This window comes from Manduca sexta, chromosome 16 (assembly GCF_014839805.1).
Source record: "Manduca sexta isolate Smith_Timp_Sample1 chromosome 16, JHU_Msex_v1.0, whole genome shotgun sequence".
NCBI classification, from domain to species: domain Eukaryota; kingdom Metazoa; phylum Arthropoda; class Insecta; order Lepidoptera; family Sphingidae; genus Manduca; species Manduca sexta.
The window spans coordinates 2306623-2325100 of NC_051130.1; the positions used below are offsets into that span (position 1 = coordinate 2306623).

At 38.3% G+C, this 18478-nt stretch overlaps 2 protein-coding genes across 2 annotated transcripts; one reads left to right on the forward strand and one right to left on the reverse strand.

Moving 5' to 3' along the window:
- Positions 1-104: 104 nt before the first annotated feature.
- Positions 105-15382, forward strand: LOC115446211 (tafazzin homolog). Its single transcript, XM_030172783.2, is given in 6 exon segments — positions 105-370; positions 7591-7716; positions 9863-10011; positions 10360-10634; positions 11456-11557; positions 11559-15382. Coding segments are annotated over 6 exon segments (873 nt in total). The 5' UTR covers positions 105-255; the 3' UTR covers positions 11665-15382.
- Positions 15383-15416: 34 nt separating this feature from the next.
- Positions 15417-18248, reverse strand: LOC115446210 (enhancer of mRNA-decapping protein 3). Its single transcript, XM_030172782.2, has 5 exons — positions 17943-18248; positions 17724-17872; positions 16926-17060; positions 16082-16850; positions 15417-15928 (listed from the first exon to the last, which is right to left on the reverse strand). Exons 1-5 carry the CDS (start codon positions 18095-18097, stop codon positions 15652-15654), a joined length of 1485 nt encoding a protein of 494 aa, XP_030028642.2. The 5' UTR covers positions 18098-18248; the 3' UTR covers positions 15417-15651.
- Between the last annotated feature and the right edge of the window lie 230 nt (positions 18249-18478).

Sequence of the window (18478 nt, forward strand, 5' to 3'; positions counted from 1 at the left end):
CCTGCGTTAATTATAAGGCTGTATAATTTTCAATCCTTAGCTTAATCACAGCGAATGTTTATGACAACAAATAGCTGTCAATTGTCATTCGATAATCGTCATTTCATTCATTCTTTAGTTCATTCACTCATCATTACGCACAAAGATTACACAAAAGTAGGGTCGTTGTGGATCACATAATTGATTTTTTACGAATTTCATCACAGTAACAATGTTAGTGTAGTGTTTGTATATATTGTTACGCCGTCAACGATCATGGGCTATGACATCGGGTGGATAATTCCTCGCCTCCGGAACCCTGGCAGGCTGTGGAACTGTGCAAGCTCTATCACCGTAGCTGTCGTCGGTTTATTTAGTAAAATTATCATCGGTGAGTACTTGAACCACTTTATGCAGTCGTAAACCACCGCCACAATTGCTAGATACTGCGAACTCTCTAAAAGTCTTAAAAAACTGGCGCGTAACAGTGAATTAGACATCGATCAAGAACTAGTTTTGTGAGTTGTGTACATCAGCAAATTTCGAAGTGTTACGCGGGCACGTGATTGGCACGCAGCGTGTCGCGAGTGTGCCTTATCACGTCATGGGAGTGCAAGTACAAGGGTCGTGGCTTGGTGTTGACTCGCAAATTATCTAATAGTGTCAATGTCGTTAACCAATGAGTTCACGCGTAAAGAGAGGATTCAGTTAGACTCTTAATAGTAACAAGATAATTGGTGTGTAATTGACTCCATCCTTGTTATTAGCATGAATATTCAAGTATGTATCTTTTGCTGTTCAAAAAATCTTTAGAGATATACTTATGTCCTTTTTCCAAAGGCAAAATAAAGTGTCACCAAATAAAGAACTGTAAATACAGATTGATAAACAAACAAAAAGTGTAAATTCAACATTTTTGTATCAATACCTTTTATTATACTTATTTCTGTACTTCTTATTATCTTGCATTTAAATGTAAAGATATGGTTTAACAAAATACACATCAGTATTTTAATCGGCTTTGGCTTCATTTAGAAATGAACCGTCCCTCAGACACAAAATTTGTCAATTTCCTTTAAATGCATTATTTAACTCTTGGTCTCTCGTGGCTCGCCGGCGAGCCAAGACAGCTACATGACATTTGCGTGTGTCACGGGATTATAACCTTATATACTACATAATATATACTACATAATAAGGTTATTTTTCCGTAACACGCCTAGCTGTCAATGTTTGCCGGCAAACATTCAGCTACCTCACGGGTTAAAACAAGTTTAAACTTGTTTGCATTTATTTTCTTTTGTTTTGTTAATGTAAGAACACTTATTATACTCATATTACTGGTTTGTATTATCTAAAGCGTTTATATTTAAAAGCATGAATTTAGTCTCTATACTAACTTTTGGCCATGCCTCTATATCTTTAGTATCTTTGATTAATTACTGTTAAAGTTTTTGGACTTCTAGGCTGTCTATAATGACAAAGATACCAATTTTCCTTTGCACCTTACCTCATTGGTGCAAAAAGGTCTACCATGTCCTAATTCCTATAAATATTGACTATAAAACAAATAAAATTGGAAATAATACAATATTCCAGGCCGAAATTTAGGGTTATTGCTAAAATATGCATTTAATCTATAATATATCTACGACACTAGGTTTTGCATGTGGCTCTTTTCGCATGAAGTTTTTCCAGGACAAGTATTTTCCCAGGATAAAAGTAAAAAGTAGTGAAAATTAGAGGGTAATGATTATTAAATAAACATAACATAAAAAAAATATAATGTACGTAAAAAATTACATGACATGCTAAACATAATATTGTTCATACTAGTAATTGACAGTATACATTAGGCATTTCATGTTCAATCAAGGTACATATTTTATTACACAGTTCAACTATAAATTGTATTGTTACAATAAAGTGATTCTTTGTAACATAAGAATACAGTTCATTTTCAATAAATATGAATGTAGAAACAGTCAATTATGAATAATTGTGGATCGGATAATTTGTACATAACACAGTCCAATTAACAAATACATAATATATTTTTTCCTGTTTTTACCAAACAATATAAAAAATATGAGGTAACAGGTGTTACAAGTAAACATGTTCAGGAAACGTTTTGACGTGTCATAGTCTCATAATAAATAAGGGTTGTATCACATCATAGGACTGAACACACCTAACATGCAACGTGGCTGCCCTGGGTTGCAACTCTGCTTACCCATTTGTAGATTAAGGTATAATGTTTATGTGTTATAATAATGGCACAGTTTAATACTATGAAGGACTCTTGATTAGCATCGGGTTATGATATCTGGTTAATGAGTTAACTGTGTCAAAATGGATTCTATTGTCCAAAAAGAATTATTACATATATGGAAGCTATTGTCTATTTAGTCATGCGTGAATGAACAACGTGATTTACTATACTGCCACATTTAAGATATTTCAGAAACGTAGGACCAAAAAATTTTAATACCAAGTTTGTTTGACAGTCAGATAACAGCTATCATATTTTTATTGCTCAAAGTAATAAAGCTCTATAAGTGTCATAAAATTGTGGGGTTTCTCCGTCGACTTAAACTAGTTTCAATATAATACAATGTGTAACATAATGAGTGCAGTATAAAATTCCCATTATTTTATGTTAATTATTCACATTTTTTATTATGGACATAACACTATAACTTGATAAACAATATTGCATATTATGTAAAGTATTTACATTTTAAAGGAATAACTTAAAAATACAATTATAATATGATACAAGAATTATAAATTATGTATGACTCATTTTTATTTGAATTCCCAAATTATAATATAAAAAATTATCTTCCTGTCCGCTAAATAAAAAAATAATCTTCAAAATCGATCGACCCAACAAAAAGTTCTGAGGTAACATACATAAAAAAAAATACAATCAAATTGAGAACCTTGTCCTTTTCTGAAGTCGTTTAAAAATAATGATAGTATAGTTAGATAGATAAACGATACAATACCTACATTGAAAAATAAATCAACAGATAAATCAACATAAACAAAATAGCTTATCTCATATTTCCGCAATTTTGCGTATCAATTATATTATTATTGTTAGTCAGCCTTATGGCTTAAAACGTATAGAATATATAGATTTGCGACAACTTTCATTATATCCTGCATAATTTTAACAACAATGAATTTATAAATACGAGGGTACTGATCCGTAAATGTCGACGGCCTTCGTACCTATACAATTTATGTTGAATGTCTTTATTTTGTTTTTATTGAACACAAGATTGAACAGTATCGGGTTTGTACAAAGGTACTAATTATTTGGTACCGTCGACAAAGCGACTCTTCAGTCCTTACATTGAAATCTGTTACTTTGCGTCATACCAGCATAATTCTTGCGAACGATGTATTTTTACAATTTTTGTTTTATAAATGATTAAACTATATGTCATCTACAGGTACAATAATTATGATTATATATTATAAATAACAAATTAAAATTTCTAACCCCAGAAGATTGGATTATCCAAATATGTGTCTCAGTAGAAGGATTACCGCGAAATGAAACCTTATCGTGATGATATTACACTCTCAAACCTAATGGTTATTGGATTAACTCTAGCTTAGCGATAAGTCATCGATCCTTTTATCATAAAGGTCAACGCTACCAACACTCTCGCCTTGACTTCATCAGACATTATATCTAAGAAAACAATCTAGTTATTTTAACGAACAACTAATAACATTTTCATAAGATTTTAAAAAAATTCAACGCGAGCAGCGGTACTTGATACAATGTAGAAACCACGAATTGACCTCGACGCGACGTCGCGTCGGTTGTAAACAGCTGATCTCTACATATTAATATACGAACCTCTGAGGTCAACAACCAATCGTGGTGTGATGGTTTTTATAGACAATGCATTGGTTACTTTATTGGAACTGATGTACCACGATATCTTATAGAAATTGGGAGGAGGGCTATTGCGTCACTTTAAGGGAAATAAGACGTATAAGAAAGGCGCCAGAGCATTGTAGATGTGTTTATGTAGTTTTAAGTAAGAAATGAGAAACCAGAAGTTCCTTTAGAGCCCTATAATTGATTCCACGAAAGAAGTAACGCATTACATAATTTGTTTATGCGATATAGAGATGTATCCTGTTGGAGCCAACCGTACTTCAACAGATATAATTTAGTATGCCGCGTGCTTGCTACCATATATACTCAGTTTGCTATTCTGCCGTGCTCAGCGCAAGAGCGGTATGTCAGTGAAACCTTATTTCGAGATAATCGAAGTTATGTTAATGTAGTTTTGTATGTAAAACTGAGATAGAAAAAATCTTTAAAGGTTTTTTTTAACAAGTTCTAAACAAGATACCGTTTTTAAGTAAGTTCATTGGATGGGTATTTCTTTAGGCTATCTGACGACATAAAATACAAGATTTTTTTTTTTTTTTGAGATACCGCTTTTGAGCTTAGCTCGGCAGTATTGTAAACAATGCTAAAGAAATAGTCTGTCTAATAATAGAATTTAACCCGATTTACACGTAAATAATTCTGCTACATTACATAATATAAGTATTATGTACCTTAAGTGTGAGTGCAAAAGGATCACTGTGCTGACGCAGTAGTATATATTATCAATTCTATCATCAAAATCCCCCTAGGATTTCCCGGTATTTCTTCTTGAAAATGTCAGATAAGCGGTAGATAACTAACGATTAATATAATTATGCCGCTAGTTGCTAATTCTCAAATTCTTTGGTAATTTAGCGAAGATGATATTATTTATAGTTATACTTACTTTTCTTATTAGATTATGTTGTCATTTGATATAGAATTCATTTATATGTATAACTAGCGAACCCGACAGACTTCGTCCTGTCAAAAAGATTTGTAATATGACAGTTTTTTGTTCCTATCTATTTTATTGTCGGGGCAAAAATTCTCCTGAACAGAACCTTCACCCTGGTGATAGGGCGTTGTGAATAAAAATAATTATTAAATAAAACAGATATAAGCATTTAAAAGTAAGTAATCGCTTTATTGGTAATCATCATAATTATTAACAAAAATCAGTTTTATTTTCATTGTAGTGCTTTATGATATACAATATTTTTTGTTTGATTCCCTGGCGCATAGACAAATAAATCTGATGGTTTTCCAACACGGGAACAGGCAACATACAATTGACTATGGGAGAAACATGAGTTTTCCAGATTAATACCACAAACACTTAATGATTGCCCCTGGGACTTGTTTATGGTCATAGCAAAAGCATGCCGCACTGGAAACTGTAGTCTTTTAAATTCAAATGGCACATCACTCGGAATCATTGCGATGCGCGGTATGAGAACATCTTCTCCTTTATACTTTCCTTTCAGTATAGTTGCTTCTATCACGTTGTTTAGTAATTTTTTTATCGCTAACCGTGTGCCGTTGCAAAGACGCGGTTGGTTGATATTTCGCAACAATATAACTACCGATCCAACCTTTAATTGAAGATTGTGAGGTGGCAATCCTGGCAAATCCAGCGAGTTTAAAAATTCCGGTGGATAGTTGACTACATCATCTTCGTTAGTAGCCGAATCAACTGATTTATATATCCTAGATTCGCCTGTCATTTGTTCTTGAATTTTGAAATTTAATTTTATATTCTGTGCTCCATGAGGCTCCAACGCACACTGCTTTGATGTTAGGAACACACCTACATTGCTTAGACAACAGTGAACTTTATACAATAGCAATAAAGCTCAAATTGACTCTACGTATTAGTTAGAAAACGTTTGTATGGGATAAAAAAAAGGACTGTTTTTAGGGTTTTTCCGGCAATTATCTGATATTTTCTCGCCGTAAAAACCATCCTTGAGCTTCGATGAATATTAAAAAAAAAGAATTGGCCAAATTGGTCCAGGCGTTCTTGAGTTATGCGCTTACCAACACATTTAGCGATTCATTTTATATTATAGATTTGCAGACAAGCAAACTATTCGTCATAAGTAAATGACCGAGGAAAATATGTGTTTACAGTCCACAATTTTTTAAAAAGAAGTTTACCTAAATACATGTCACCTGCCAGCTATATACATATTACATAGTACTTATTACCGCAGGACACGCACCTTACATAAGCGCTTACCCACCCATCGGTGTGGAGTTTCACCGCACCTGTATCAACATTCCTCGCGATTACTATGATAATTATGTAGTGATTACTTTAAATATGATGTCGCAATGACAATAAGTGGGCCACGTGGAGTTTGTGTACTTTATACACGTGTACGCATCAAATGTGTTGACATTATGGTAACGAAGGTTATGGCAAATGTCTAGAGCAGGGATGGCGAACCTTTAAGGGTGCCATTATTTATAACAAAGAAAAAATATGGCCTGTAACGTGCCATCCAGGACCGGTTTTATGACCGAATGCCGCTTTTAAGCGACTTTTTTATGACCCTACTATGTTTGCTTATTTTTTTTTAATCGGGGCTCGGCAAAGTGACTTCATTGCACCTGATGTTAATCGAATTGAAGCCCAAAGAAATATACATAAATGTTTGGCATATTACTTGCGTGCCCGACTTATTGCCACATGCCACCACTGGCACGCGTGCCATTGGTTCGCTATCCCTGATATAGTGTTATTATAACACACTGGGAGACTATTTAATACCTATAGGCTATACCACACGATACAATTAACAAACATTCCTAAACCTCAAGTTTTATGTCCGTAGTCTGGTCTACTGTGATATTTTTGTTGGAAATATACTTAGGTATTTTTTTAACAACGGGTGTGGATTTAATTCGAATGAACGCGCGCTACGATTGGCTGATTTATGTTTTCGATTGGAAATTAAATGTATTTACTTGCGTTGTTTTGTTAACTATTGCACAGGACATCCGAGCTCAGTAAATATTAATAAATAATAACACTGAATAGGCAGTTTTGCGAATGTTGTTTATTGATTATCGTTTCTAGGAATTGTAAAATAAGTAAATATTGTAGTTTATACATTTTTATTCCTATTATTTTAATTTTGTTGCGGTTAAAAGACAACTTGAATTTCTCAGAAACTCGCTGAGCTTCATTGCACGGTATTATTAAATGCCAATATCTACCCTGTCTTCCAGGAGTTTTAATAGCGCATGTGAAGTACCAGATGGTCTCTGTCTAAGTAAAGAACGTTGTTATAATGAGAGAACAGTTTTTTTTCTACAGGGAACCATTAGTAAACACACTCTAAGAACTAAGTTAAATTAATTATCCACCTCACCTTTGTACTGGGGAAGGATGATGAATGTAGCAACCTAATGTAAGACACCTCGCCTGATGTAGGGGCCCAGATGACGCCGGCGGCTAGCAGCCACAGCGAGCCAGTTGCCCCGCGCCGCATCGCGAGCCCCCTGCGTGCCGGTTAAGTCACTATACAATACAATAGCTTTTTCAGTATCACCCGAAGGCTCGTTTCATAATCATTTTATGTTCCCATTTCACGTTGCGCAGATTTCAACGTATTTAGAGGATACACGTTTTGTGAGTTATGTTGCGCGTTGTGTTGGTTGTATAGGGCGGAATTCTGATGGTTGATTGTTGGTTCCAGAGTTCCTGAACAAGACAACGGTGTACAACCGCGAGGTTTTGAAGCGCGCTGTCCACCGCCCGCCTGGTGTGCCGCTGCTCACCGTTTCCAACCACCACTCTTGTTTCGACGACCCGGGATTATGGGGTAAGCTACTTCCTACTTTTTTGCGATACTCAATTCATTTTTTGCAATCTCACTCTGTCATGCAAATGACAAAGACTTTGCGACGCATTAAATAGCAATTTTGCCGCATTCGACACCATGCGACCACAGTTGGCTAAGTATAACTTTAGTTTGTACGCTTTGTCGTGCGATATTGTTTTGTTACTAATCCAAATCTCACAATAAAAAATATGCAACATCACTGCGTATTATAATGTTGTTTCGGGTGCCATTGTTTTTTTTTATTGCCTCAAATATTTCTAAATGCTATCAGAATAGTGGCTTTGTTTATTGTTGACTGATAGTATAGTTTATCTCGTAAAAACACTGTTGACTCATCGATGCTCGCTGTCCTTAAGCTTTTTGTCTTGAGTCTATAGCCTCAGATTGTAAATATTGAGGCACTGACCTCCGCGACTGCTTCGATAAGCATTCGTAAAAAATACTTGAATTACAAATTGTACAGATAACCTAATCTACGATAACAATAATAACGTGCGTATGATATTTTCTTTGTTTATATTTCGTTGTTCTGTAATGGTAACCTATCATAAAGGTTATGTGGTTAATGACTTGCGCAGGACACGCAAGTAAAGTTTTTAGTTTCGCCAGTACCGGTCGAATGATGGCCGATTAATGCGGTCCACTTGTGAGGGTGTTGGAGCGGAACCGAATGTTGACGTCGACACAGCTCGCGATATTATAATGAGACGCGATCGAAAATTACTATGTCCTGCTACTACTAGACTTTAGAGTGGAGAGAAATATATAATAAACTAGTACATCTCTCATATGTAAAAGTCCACCTGGGGACATACCACCGCAATGCCTATTTCTGCCGCCGAGCTACTGCTCGGACTACATACTTGTAGTTCTACATACTACATACTTGTAGTCACTGTCGTATTCCGCTTTGAAGGATATTGTAGCCAGAGTAACTACTGGACCTAATAAGACTTAACATTTCATGTCTCAGGATGGCGAGCGCAGTGGAATACCGAACAATACTGTGTAATTCAAGGTATTAGATGGTGTTTCTACTGTTTATGGGCGGTCGTATCGGTTACCATCAGGCGAATAGCAAGCTCGACATTAAAAGCAATTTAAAAAATTATATTATCTAGGTACTTAATGTCGTTTCAGTTCAGCTGTTCCGTCAATCCGCGTTTTATATATAGTCTAATTAAAATAATTACATTGATGTTTTGAGAAAAACAAATAATTTACATGAATGTAATTTCATAAAAATATATAAACTGCTGTCTGTAGGTAGTACTTTAAGGCTGATTTGCAACTAAAGCATGAAAACGTTAGTATAGCGTCATCGTAATCCGACGCCATCATATTAACTAATTATAATACGCATGCAACGTGATGCTTGATATGGGAAGAATACATCGTAATTTATTTTATATTTAATTAAAAGTGTGATGTTTTATTGCGTCACACGAAATTATTAATATACTTAATATATTCCGACCGTGAAATCAACCAGCGAAGACAATGCGTCTCCTGAGAGTTTCTACATAATATACATTATGAGATTCAATAAACATTGGCTTCTTCTATATGTCCTATAGTACGTCAATATAAAGATCTTTCACGCCTGCTGTAGAAACAATTTCGCTTAGTTTTTACTGTCGGCTGCCTAACATCAATGTCCAATCTCAAACCAAGTTAAAAAGTACACTAACCCCCTTATTCATAGACGTTTTATATCTCCTCCGTAAAGCTGTGATAACAAGGTGTTGTATCTCAATATTAGCCAATCATAACGGCCCTATGTCTACGCACTGCAAATCAGACTTTTTATCACAGCCAGTGGCGGCCTTATTTGGCGCGAGTCCCAGACGAAATCAAAAATACAACGCGTTGCCCCGGACGGCACAAGAAAATTCCCCGGTTTTAACAGTTTGCTTGGTAAGATCGTAAAAAAAGTCCTTCAAAACACCGCGCGCGAGGTCCTGGGCGGTTGTCCGGTTCGCCTCCCCCTAAAGCCGCCCCTGATCACTGCTTTACTCCGTCCTTAGATAAAAAACGTAAATAAGAGGATAAGTAAATAAATTTAAGAATCAAATTAGGTCAAAGAGGTGTTAAATCCTCATGCTTATATGGGTGATGTTGGCAGGCGTGCTGGATTGCGTGACGCTAGTGCGAGGGTCGCGCATGCGCTGGTCGCTCGCGGCGCACGACATCTGCTTCACTAACGCGCTGCACTCGTGCTTCTTCGCGCTCGGCAAGTGTGTACCCGTCGTGCGAGGCGCCGGCGTCTATCAGGTACAACTGACAATAATAACACCACACAACATAACTACTATTATATATAGCTGAAGTTTGGTTGTTTAAACGCGCTCATCTCGGGAAATACTGGTTCGAATTGAAAAATCAATTATTGTTGGATATCCCATTTATCGAGGAAGGCTATAGTGACTACATAAAAAAATTCATTGCTTAAGGCTGTTAAAACTGGCCGAAGCTGGTAAGTTCATGACAATCGTTTACGACAGTTAATTTAAAAAAACGTAAAAATTTGAGTTACACCGCTTTTGCGCTGAGCGCCTGAATTCAGATATCCATTATGCGTCAAGCTGTATGACAGTTTCTCACAAAGCATCATACTTCCAGCCAGCAATGGATTTCTGCGTGGAGAGGCTATCACGAGGCGAGTGGGTGCACATATTCCCCGAAGGTCGAGTGAACGTGGACAAAGAGCACATCCGGTTCAAGTGGGGGGTGGGGAGGTTGATCGCGGACAGTGCGCAGGCGCCGCTCGTGGTGCCCGTCTGGCATGAAGGCATGGATCAGGTGCTGCCCAACTGTGAACCTTATTTATTGAAGTTCAGGAAAAGGGTGTTCCTGAATGTCGGAGAGCCTATACAGATACATCATTTGTTGGAGAGGTGAGATTAGATAAATATTCATATATTACTCCTATATCCCTGAAGGAGTAGGCAGAGGTGTAACAAGGATACCTACTTTTCTCCATGTATGTTCCGTTCCATGATGTGGTAGGGGGTGAGCCTACTGCCTTTTTGGGCACAAATTCCGGACTCCCACCAAATGGGAATCCAACCCAATATCTATTTAGCAGAACCGGGATTTCAACCCAAGACCTCAAAGTGGAAGTCGTACCGCCCACGCCATACAACTACCCCACTGTGAGGCAGTCAGTTTAGTAGAGTGAAACAAATTCTATTAGACATAAAAACCGGTCATAGTAGTTTACACTAATACATTGTGTTTGAGCTTAACTATACATTTAGTAAGGCAGGCCGACATAATTTTGGAAAACGTCAGTCAACTCCTGACTGATTAAACACAATTGATAATACTCCAATACTACTGTTGTATTGGATGCCGCATCTTTTGTATTAACCGGTTGTAACAAACGCCCTTGGCAGTTTCCCACCGCTTACTAAACAATAGTTTATTTATGGTACAATTATTTTCTATAACCGTGCTATTTTTAATTTAATAAATAAAATAAAAATGTTGTGTTGAAAGGAAATATTATAAAGGTATATTAATTTCATAATAAACGCAAGGACATAACTGGCCAAGTATTAGCTTACAATTCACCAGCTATATTTCTGTCCAAATTAGAAAACAATTTTCGTACATGTCACATACATTGAGCACCACAAATTCCTCCATAAAATTTTCGAGCCCAGAAACTTATTTTCAGCCTCATATTCTGCCATTAAAAATAAATAATTTCCAGGTTACGAAAATCGAACGCATCAGAAGAAGAAACCCGAAAGGCGATCACGGACCGCATCCAGGAAGAGCTGCTGAGGCTACGCGACCGCACGCACGCGCTCATCCGCCGCGCGGTCGGCGCTGGCGAGTGCACCGACGCGCCCCCCATCCCCCGCCGCCCCGCACGAAGCGCGCAACGGCAAGGAGCGCGAGACAGACGCGGAGCAGTAACGGGGCCCATGCCATGACGAGGCGCGATGTTTTGTTCTCCCTTGAACCTTTTGACGTATGTCACTTGTCACAGTTATGTCAGTGTGACAGTTGTCAATGACTACGGTAGCCTCATCAGTACATTGGTGGTACAAGAACTGGGAACCGTAAGGTTGTCTTTAGGCAATTGAAAGTATTTTTCGATATAAAAATACGCGAAAGTTGTCTGAAGGTAACCCTGAGTGTTACCAGGGCAGCAGTTGACGCGCCTTTGCCTATCAGAATAAAGACTCACCAAAAAAAGTATAAAGGGCGCGTGCGACGTCACGATCCGACATGTGAATGGCCAATAAGAGCTGTAAACTCCAAATCGATACAGTTAGAGCGATAACTATCGATTTATACATTCCCCGAAGTACAACAAAAGGTGTATGTGAGTTTGTATTTGTACGTGATAGTATCGCTCCCGACATTCGCGCCTCTACCGACGAGCTTCAATAGATAAATTAGCTAAACATATGTGTGATTGTATTGTAGATACCGACTGCTAATGTGGAAGACAGCGGCACATTTTTACATTGTCGAAGGGATGAAAGTGATATACCTCTCCCCAATCCCTGCCGCTCTGAAGGCCAGGAAGAGGAGCTGGATTGTTTGATGATGTGATGATGTAAAAGGCTGTTAATATGACCTCGAACTAGTCTAAAAATTTTGGATAAATATAATTTCAGACCAACCAAACTTGGACATAATATCAGTCAAAATTAGTATGGATAACACAATTCATTTCAATGGCATACAGATTGAGGATAGTTATACCACTGTCCCTATCCACCACATTAGAAGTACGTGAACTAGTATTCGGTTTGGGCAAGTGCGGGTGAGAGGTTTGACATAGTGAGTGACATTATAGAACTGTTTTATGTAAGTAGTGAAAGTGGCCAGCGTTCGTGTGTTTGTTTTTATTCGCATCGTTGTTCGTTTGACAACTCCCTGTGTAAATATGACTCGGGGCGAGATGCTTTTGTGTGACAGTCTAAGTATATAGTTTGAATATGGTAATAATTGTGGGTGAGAGTATGAATCAAATATGCTATTAAGAAAAAATAAATTTGCAGTTATCAATAACTTCAAATACTTACATTAGAATTCTCATCAAGTTAACATACTGTATGATTTATATTTATGTGCAAATCATTCAACTGGTTGATTCAGTGTTAGACAAATATATTGTATTATCTACAATCAGCGTCAAATTAATGTATAAAGATGTTACAAGTCAAGGTATATTCATTTGGAACTGATAGAATCTACATTTTGAACAAATCGGAACTATACTTAACAATACACAAACATCTCGCCTCAATACTCTATAATTGTGCCACTCGGTGCACACTCGATTTTTCTATACAATTTTATAAAAATATTTTGAGATTTGTTACGAGCGTTTACCTAGTCGACGGCATTGTGTGCGCTGTCATTAAGTGTTCCCGTGAACAATTTCTCAGACCGTTTGGAAAAGATAGAATTAAATAAAATGACACTTTAAAATTAATTATTATAGGTGTTGGCACGTAAGTTGATCGTTCAGAAATATGGAAGGGAAAAATACATTTTATGAGGGTACTTGATCACTCAAATCAATCATATCAATAATGCTGTAAAACAAGATAAATTGGGAGGACAATATTAGGACAAATAAGCCAGATGTCTCGTTAGAACAAATATTTATTTTAATTGTGCTCTAAGTTCAGTAATATTCTCAATTAAAATATTGACCCCATAACTTTCGTGTACCGTTTTAGGCAAGAAAATACCATGTCCAGTGATTTGTTAGTCCATGGTAAACTACACATTAGAAGTTTATGTCTAAAATATTTGGTCATTCATCACCGGTCAAGTTATGTGCTAATGCTTCAAACAATATAGTTATTAGAATGCCTCAAATAATAATATTTTATGTATATCATTAAAATTTCGATAAGATGTAACAAGCATTGCCGAGTCACAAAATAGTATTATTAGTCAAATTATGTAAAGGACATTGCTTGTTAATCGACGGTTTTAGAATATTTTACAACAAAATAATTTATTGTAAGCATTCATTCGTAACGAACGTCTGAGAATTTGCCAAATGAAATAGGCGCTTTCATTGCCCGTTGCGGGGCGGGGCCGAGGAATCACCATGTACATTGACATTAAACATGACAGTTGTCAAACATATTTGCTACTTCTATCCCAATTAAAATATGAACACATATCCTCAATATCAATTGTTGATATTAAACGACAAAAAGGTCCAAAGAATCTCTCTTCCCAGTGACTTTCCCAGTCTATTCTCTCCATCAAGTTCAGCATTATACTCAATGCAATTCAGTGAGTGGAAGGTGACGACTTACCATCATTGATCCATTGTTCTTTTAAATAATTTACTAAATTATATTTTTTTATTACTTGAATGCACGGTCCCGCCCCTGCCACGGATGTGTGTGAACGAACCTACTCTATCTTTTCCGCCTGGTCTGGTCCCGCTTTACGTTTTTATTTATGTTCCTTGTAAACGAGTCTTCCGTGAGTTTTATTTATATTTATTGTGATTGTGTTTACGGCTGGGCTGTCCTCATCTGTGCACAAAGGGACAGCGCGGCGGCGGCTATGACGACGCGGTTGTAAACGAGCTTCGTGTATCAGATCTACTTCAATGAATACCGTGTTTTTTTTCACTGAATGATAAAGGAAATAAATCGTTCATGTTATGATACAAGATCAATCTGTAACGAATTGCAGCTCCATAGAAAATTAAAATTGTAAAAAAAATATGACATCGTCACCAGATGGTGACTTTGTTAGAGTCCAATAATTATTGTAATGTGTTTCAAACCAATACACAAAATTGCTTGTATGCTAGTTCAGAATTTTGAACAGTGATAAGTACTATCTACACGGGGTTAAGAGAGCTATTGCATTGCGGTATTTATTGGAGTTGATCTAATTTATAGTCTGTACCGATGATGCATATGGGGTAGATCACTGTCAAATTAGATCCATGTAGAGGGCGCTGTATTTAAAAATATATTTTTAGGAATTACTTTTAATAAATGGAATGTTCTGCATTATTAATGAATAAATATAATCCACCTATTCAAGTTATTTGTGGGGTAAACAGTGACTTATAATTTGACAGCAGTCTGCCCCACTGTCGCACAACGTTTAATATACGGCATCTGCATATCAAATGTAAATACATATTTATAGATGTAACGTAGTTATTGTTTAAATACCTCAGTAAGAGGACGCGCCGAGTTGGGTGTAGTTAGGGTTGGGGCGCACTAGGAAAGCAGTTTGAGATTAACGGCAGTTTGAAGATACGACGTTGGATTGTGCTTTATTCAAATCAAAAAATAGCCTCTTTTTATTTGATCGGTTCGTAGACGCCTCTCATATTGTAGAGGTTTACGATCGATGGTGATCAATCGCTTGTTCCATATAAAATTTAAAAGCTGTTATATGAGGGAAATATTTTATATGGAACACTATAAGAGAAGCTATTTCAATGATCGCAAACTATTCGCCTTGTGTGACGGGTAAGCGCGTAGGGCTCGGCGCGTCGGTGTTGGAGCGTGTACATACTAGATAGTGCTTTTGTGTTAAGCGATAATGATCATGTTCTGTTATCCGTTACTAATGTATGTGATTTTTAAATGTCTACCTTTTTAATAAATGGATGGATTTTACTGTATTTGAATTTTTATTCCTGCTGAATTAAATACAAATCAACTTGGAATATTGTATTGTAAAATGCACTTGATAACTTAATGTCACAAAATATACATTTCATGTTCAATTTGTAACCGGCTAATAAAAAGCATGGCTAAACAGAAGTTATATACAGTCTTGAGTCAGTGAGGTGCGTCTGCGGCGCGCCTAGCGCGTCACAGCACACCCACTCCGTCCCACGTCCCGCATTCACTGTGAGCATGTGCGCCCACGCACTCACAGTGTTTAAGGTCAATCGTCGGCGGGATGCAGCGCTAGCACTGAAGCGGCTCCAAAGGGCGGGCGGTACTGCAGTCGCAGGTCGGCGAACAGGCGCAGCGGCGGCGCCACGTCCGCCAGGTACACGCGTCCCAGAGACGGCGCCAGTGCGGCCGGCGCGCACCCCGCCACCGACGCGCGCACCGCCAGCTCCGCCTCGCCGCCGCCGCCCGACACGTACCAGCCGCGCGTCGGCGGCTCCAAGGCTATGATGGCGCCGCGCACACCACCCGCCCATCTTAACACCTCTCTGCAAAACGCATTCATTCAAAACTTTACAATTCAGAAACAAAACATTTTTTTCGAACTAATTCAAAATAGCACAAACAAATAGTTAAAATTTGACACAAACCGTAACATCTACTATAGTGGAATCATATTATGTATGGTACGGAATACTCACTCATGACGATCTTGCTGGTCATCCAGCAGCGGATCGTAAAGCGCAAGCAGCACGAGGTCAGGACTGGGCAACGCATGCGCGTCGGCAGCGCGTGTCACGCCGCTCAACGCCAGCGCCGCCTCGCGCTGCAGCGCTTCGCAAGGTGCCGCCTCAGCATAGTACACAACGCGCGCGCCGTGCGAGGCCAGCAAGCGCGCCGCCGCCAGCCCCACGGCGCCCACGCGGTGTGCGCCCGCCAGTGCCACCACCACTGGCTGCTGATGAGCGTTACGCGGCTCCAGGCGCCGCCCGCCGCCCACCAGCCGTAACGCTACGTCTGCAGCGGCGCGTGCCAGCAGAGTGTGCGCGCTGTCCGCCAACCCCACCCGCTGCATGCCCTCCCACAGCTGCCGGCGCAGGCGCGGCACCACGGACGGCACCACCACACCGTCGTCGGTCACGTAGTCGATGGGCCCGCGCAGCTCGTCAGGCACGCGCAGTGCGTGCCGCGCCACGTGCGACGTGCCGAGTACGTTCTCGTCGTGCCGGAACTTGCCGACGTCATCCGCCTGCCGCACCAGGTCCGGTTTGTGGGAGTTGCGCATCTGTTCCCAGAGCGCACGTTTGTCGAACAGCGCCAGATTGCCTTCAAAATCGAAGTCGTCGTCGAGTGCCGGGTCGGCGGCGTCGCCGAAGCAAGCCTCGTTTTTTCGACGCGCTTTCTCGTGCACTCCGCCACCGCCTGCGCCCATACGACATTTAGGCGTCGAACCAGTGTTGCCATAACTCCCTACAAAATCAAATTCAATACCTAGTAATCAAAATATTGAATCGAAGTACAATAAGTGAAAGCATAATAGATTACCTGCAAAATTGTTAGTTCTGTTGGTTCTGTTGCCCATGATGTCGATGGGCTTGCTGCGCGCGGGCACCGCGCCGGTGCCACGACTGTTGCCCGCCTTGCTGTTCACAGCTACATTGTTAGAAGGTTGGCTAGTTGCTGTAACAAAAAATATTATTAAAAAATAAATTATTGTGTAATGTGTATGCAGTTTGAATAGACTAGTGCAACCATATTAGAAGTTAGCAGTGACTTACAAACTCACAATGTATCCACATAGAAAGATGTAATAGAGAACTTAGAGCTATTTAATTTAGCCAAAATATTTACGAATTTAGCAGATTGGGTTTGTGAGATTCACATTCTAGATCATTCCATAACAATAATCTAAAATTTATATATGAACATGTATACAATATGGTAATAATACATTACAAAACTATTTCATGAAAGTTATTTTATTAGTCATGATGATAGTGAAATATTTAAAGAAAAACTGTTATTTTTGACACATAAGTACACATTTTTGGTAAAAACTGTGAACAATACAATAATCAGAGTTTAGAAGAACATTAAATTACAGTTTGATCTAGGGCCCCAAACAAGGCATTGACTGATTCACACAATTACCGCACACTTGAGACTAAACATTTCCGTTACATTTATCATGGGTAAATAAGTTAAACATAAACATGTAACTTAGATATTTGAAATTAAAGTGCCAGAAGCTGTACATAAGTGAAACTGTGAGTAAAGCCACTAACTAATGTTATTGCTCATCATGCAACACATGTTTCTCAGATAATAACAAACAAGACAAACCTGAACTAGTTGGTATGGCCTGTAGGTTCTCACACACAGTAGCGCGTGATGTCTTCTTACTGCTCTTAGTGACCGCGACCGTGCTGTGAGTCTGCTCCGACGGCTCTGCACGAGCCTCTATTATTTTCAGATCCTTGATATCCGCAGCCCTGAGTTTATAACCCCATTAGACTGAGTCATGCAATTATTACAACCAAATATCACAAAAAAGATACTCACTTCAGCGTAACTTGAGATTTCGGGTATGGAAAACCATTTCTGAATGCTTTTGTAAGGGTTATAGTACTACCGTCTGCTTCGAGGATAGTACCCTGGTAACAACCCAGCGGTTCCCCACAATTAACTGACACCGCATATCCGATCCACTTGGCCATATTGTTTACAGTTTGTTTCGTGCATTCATAAAATAACAATAGTTATGTCTAATTATCATATATTTAATTAAGAAGTAGGTATTCAAACAAAAATAAGTTTCCAATCACAATTCACATGACACATAAAATTGACATTTGACACTTGTGGATTTTAGAAAGACCAATGAGTGAATGAAAGAATAATAAACACAGATAATATTCATAACAATGAACAACACAAAAAAATGTTTATCCTTGAAACGTGTATGTAATAATATTCTAATAATATATGTCGTGGCGTACTACAATAGTTAAATGCTTTGATAAATATATAGTGGAATTTTTATTGAAAACAGATCAATATCTCATTCAATATTTCAGGCATATCTATCAACGAGGTTA

Bases quoted from the DNA above. Each gene is read 5' to 3' on its own strand.
- LOC115446210 (XM_030172782.2), bottom strand. From the start codon at position 18,097: ATGGCCAAGTGGATCGGATATGCGGTGTCAGTTAATTGTGGGGAACCG. The intron at 17,873-17,942 runs GTGAGTATCTTT...TTATAAACTCAG, and splicing joins AAATCTCAAGTTACGCTGAA to GGCTGCGGATATCAAGGATC. The intron at 17,061-17,723 runs GTTTGTCTTGTT...TTTTTGTTACAG, and splicing joins GGCCATACCAACTAGTTCAG to CAACTAGCCAACCTTCTAAC.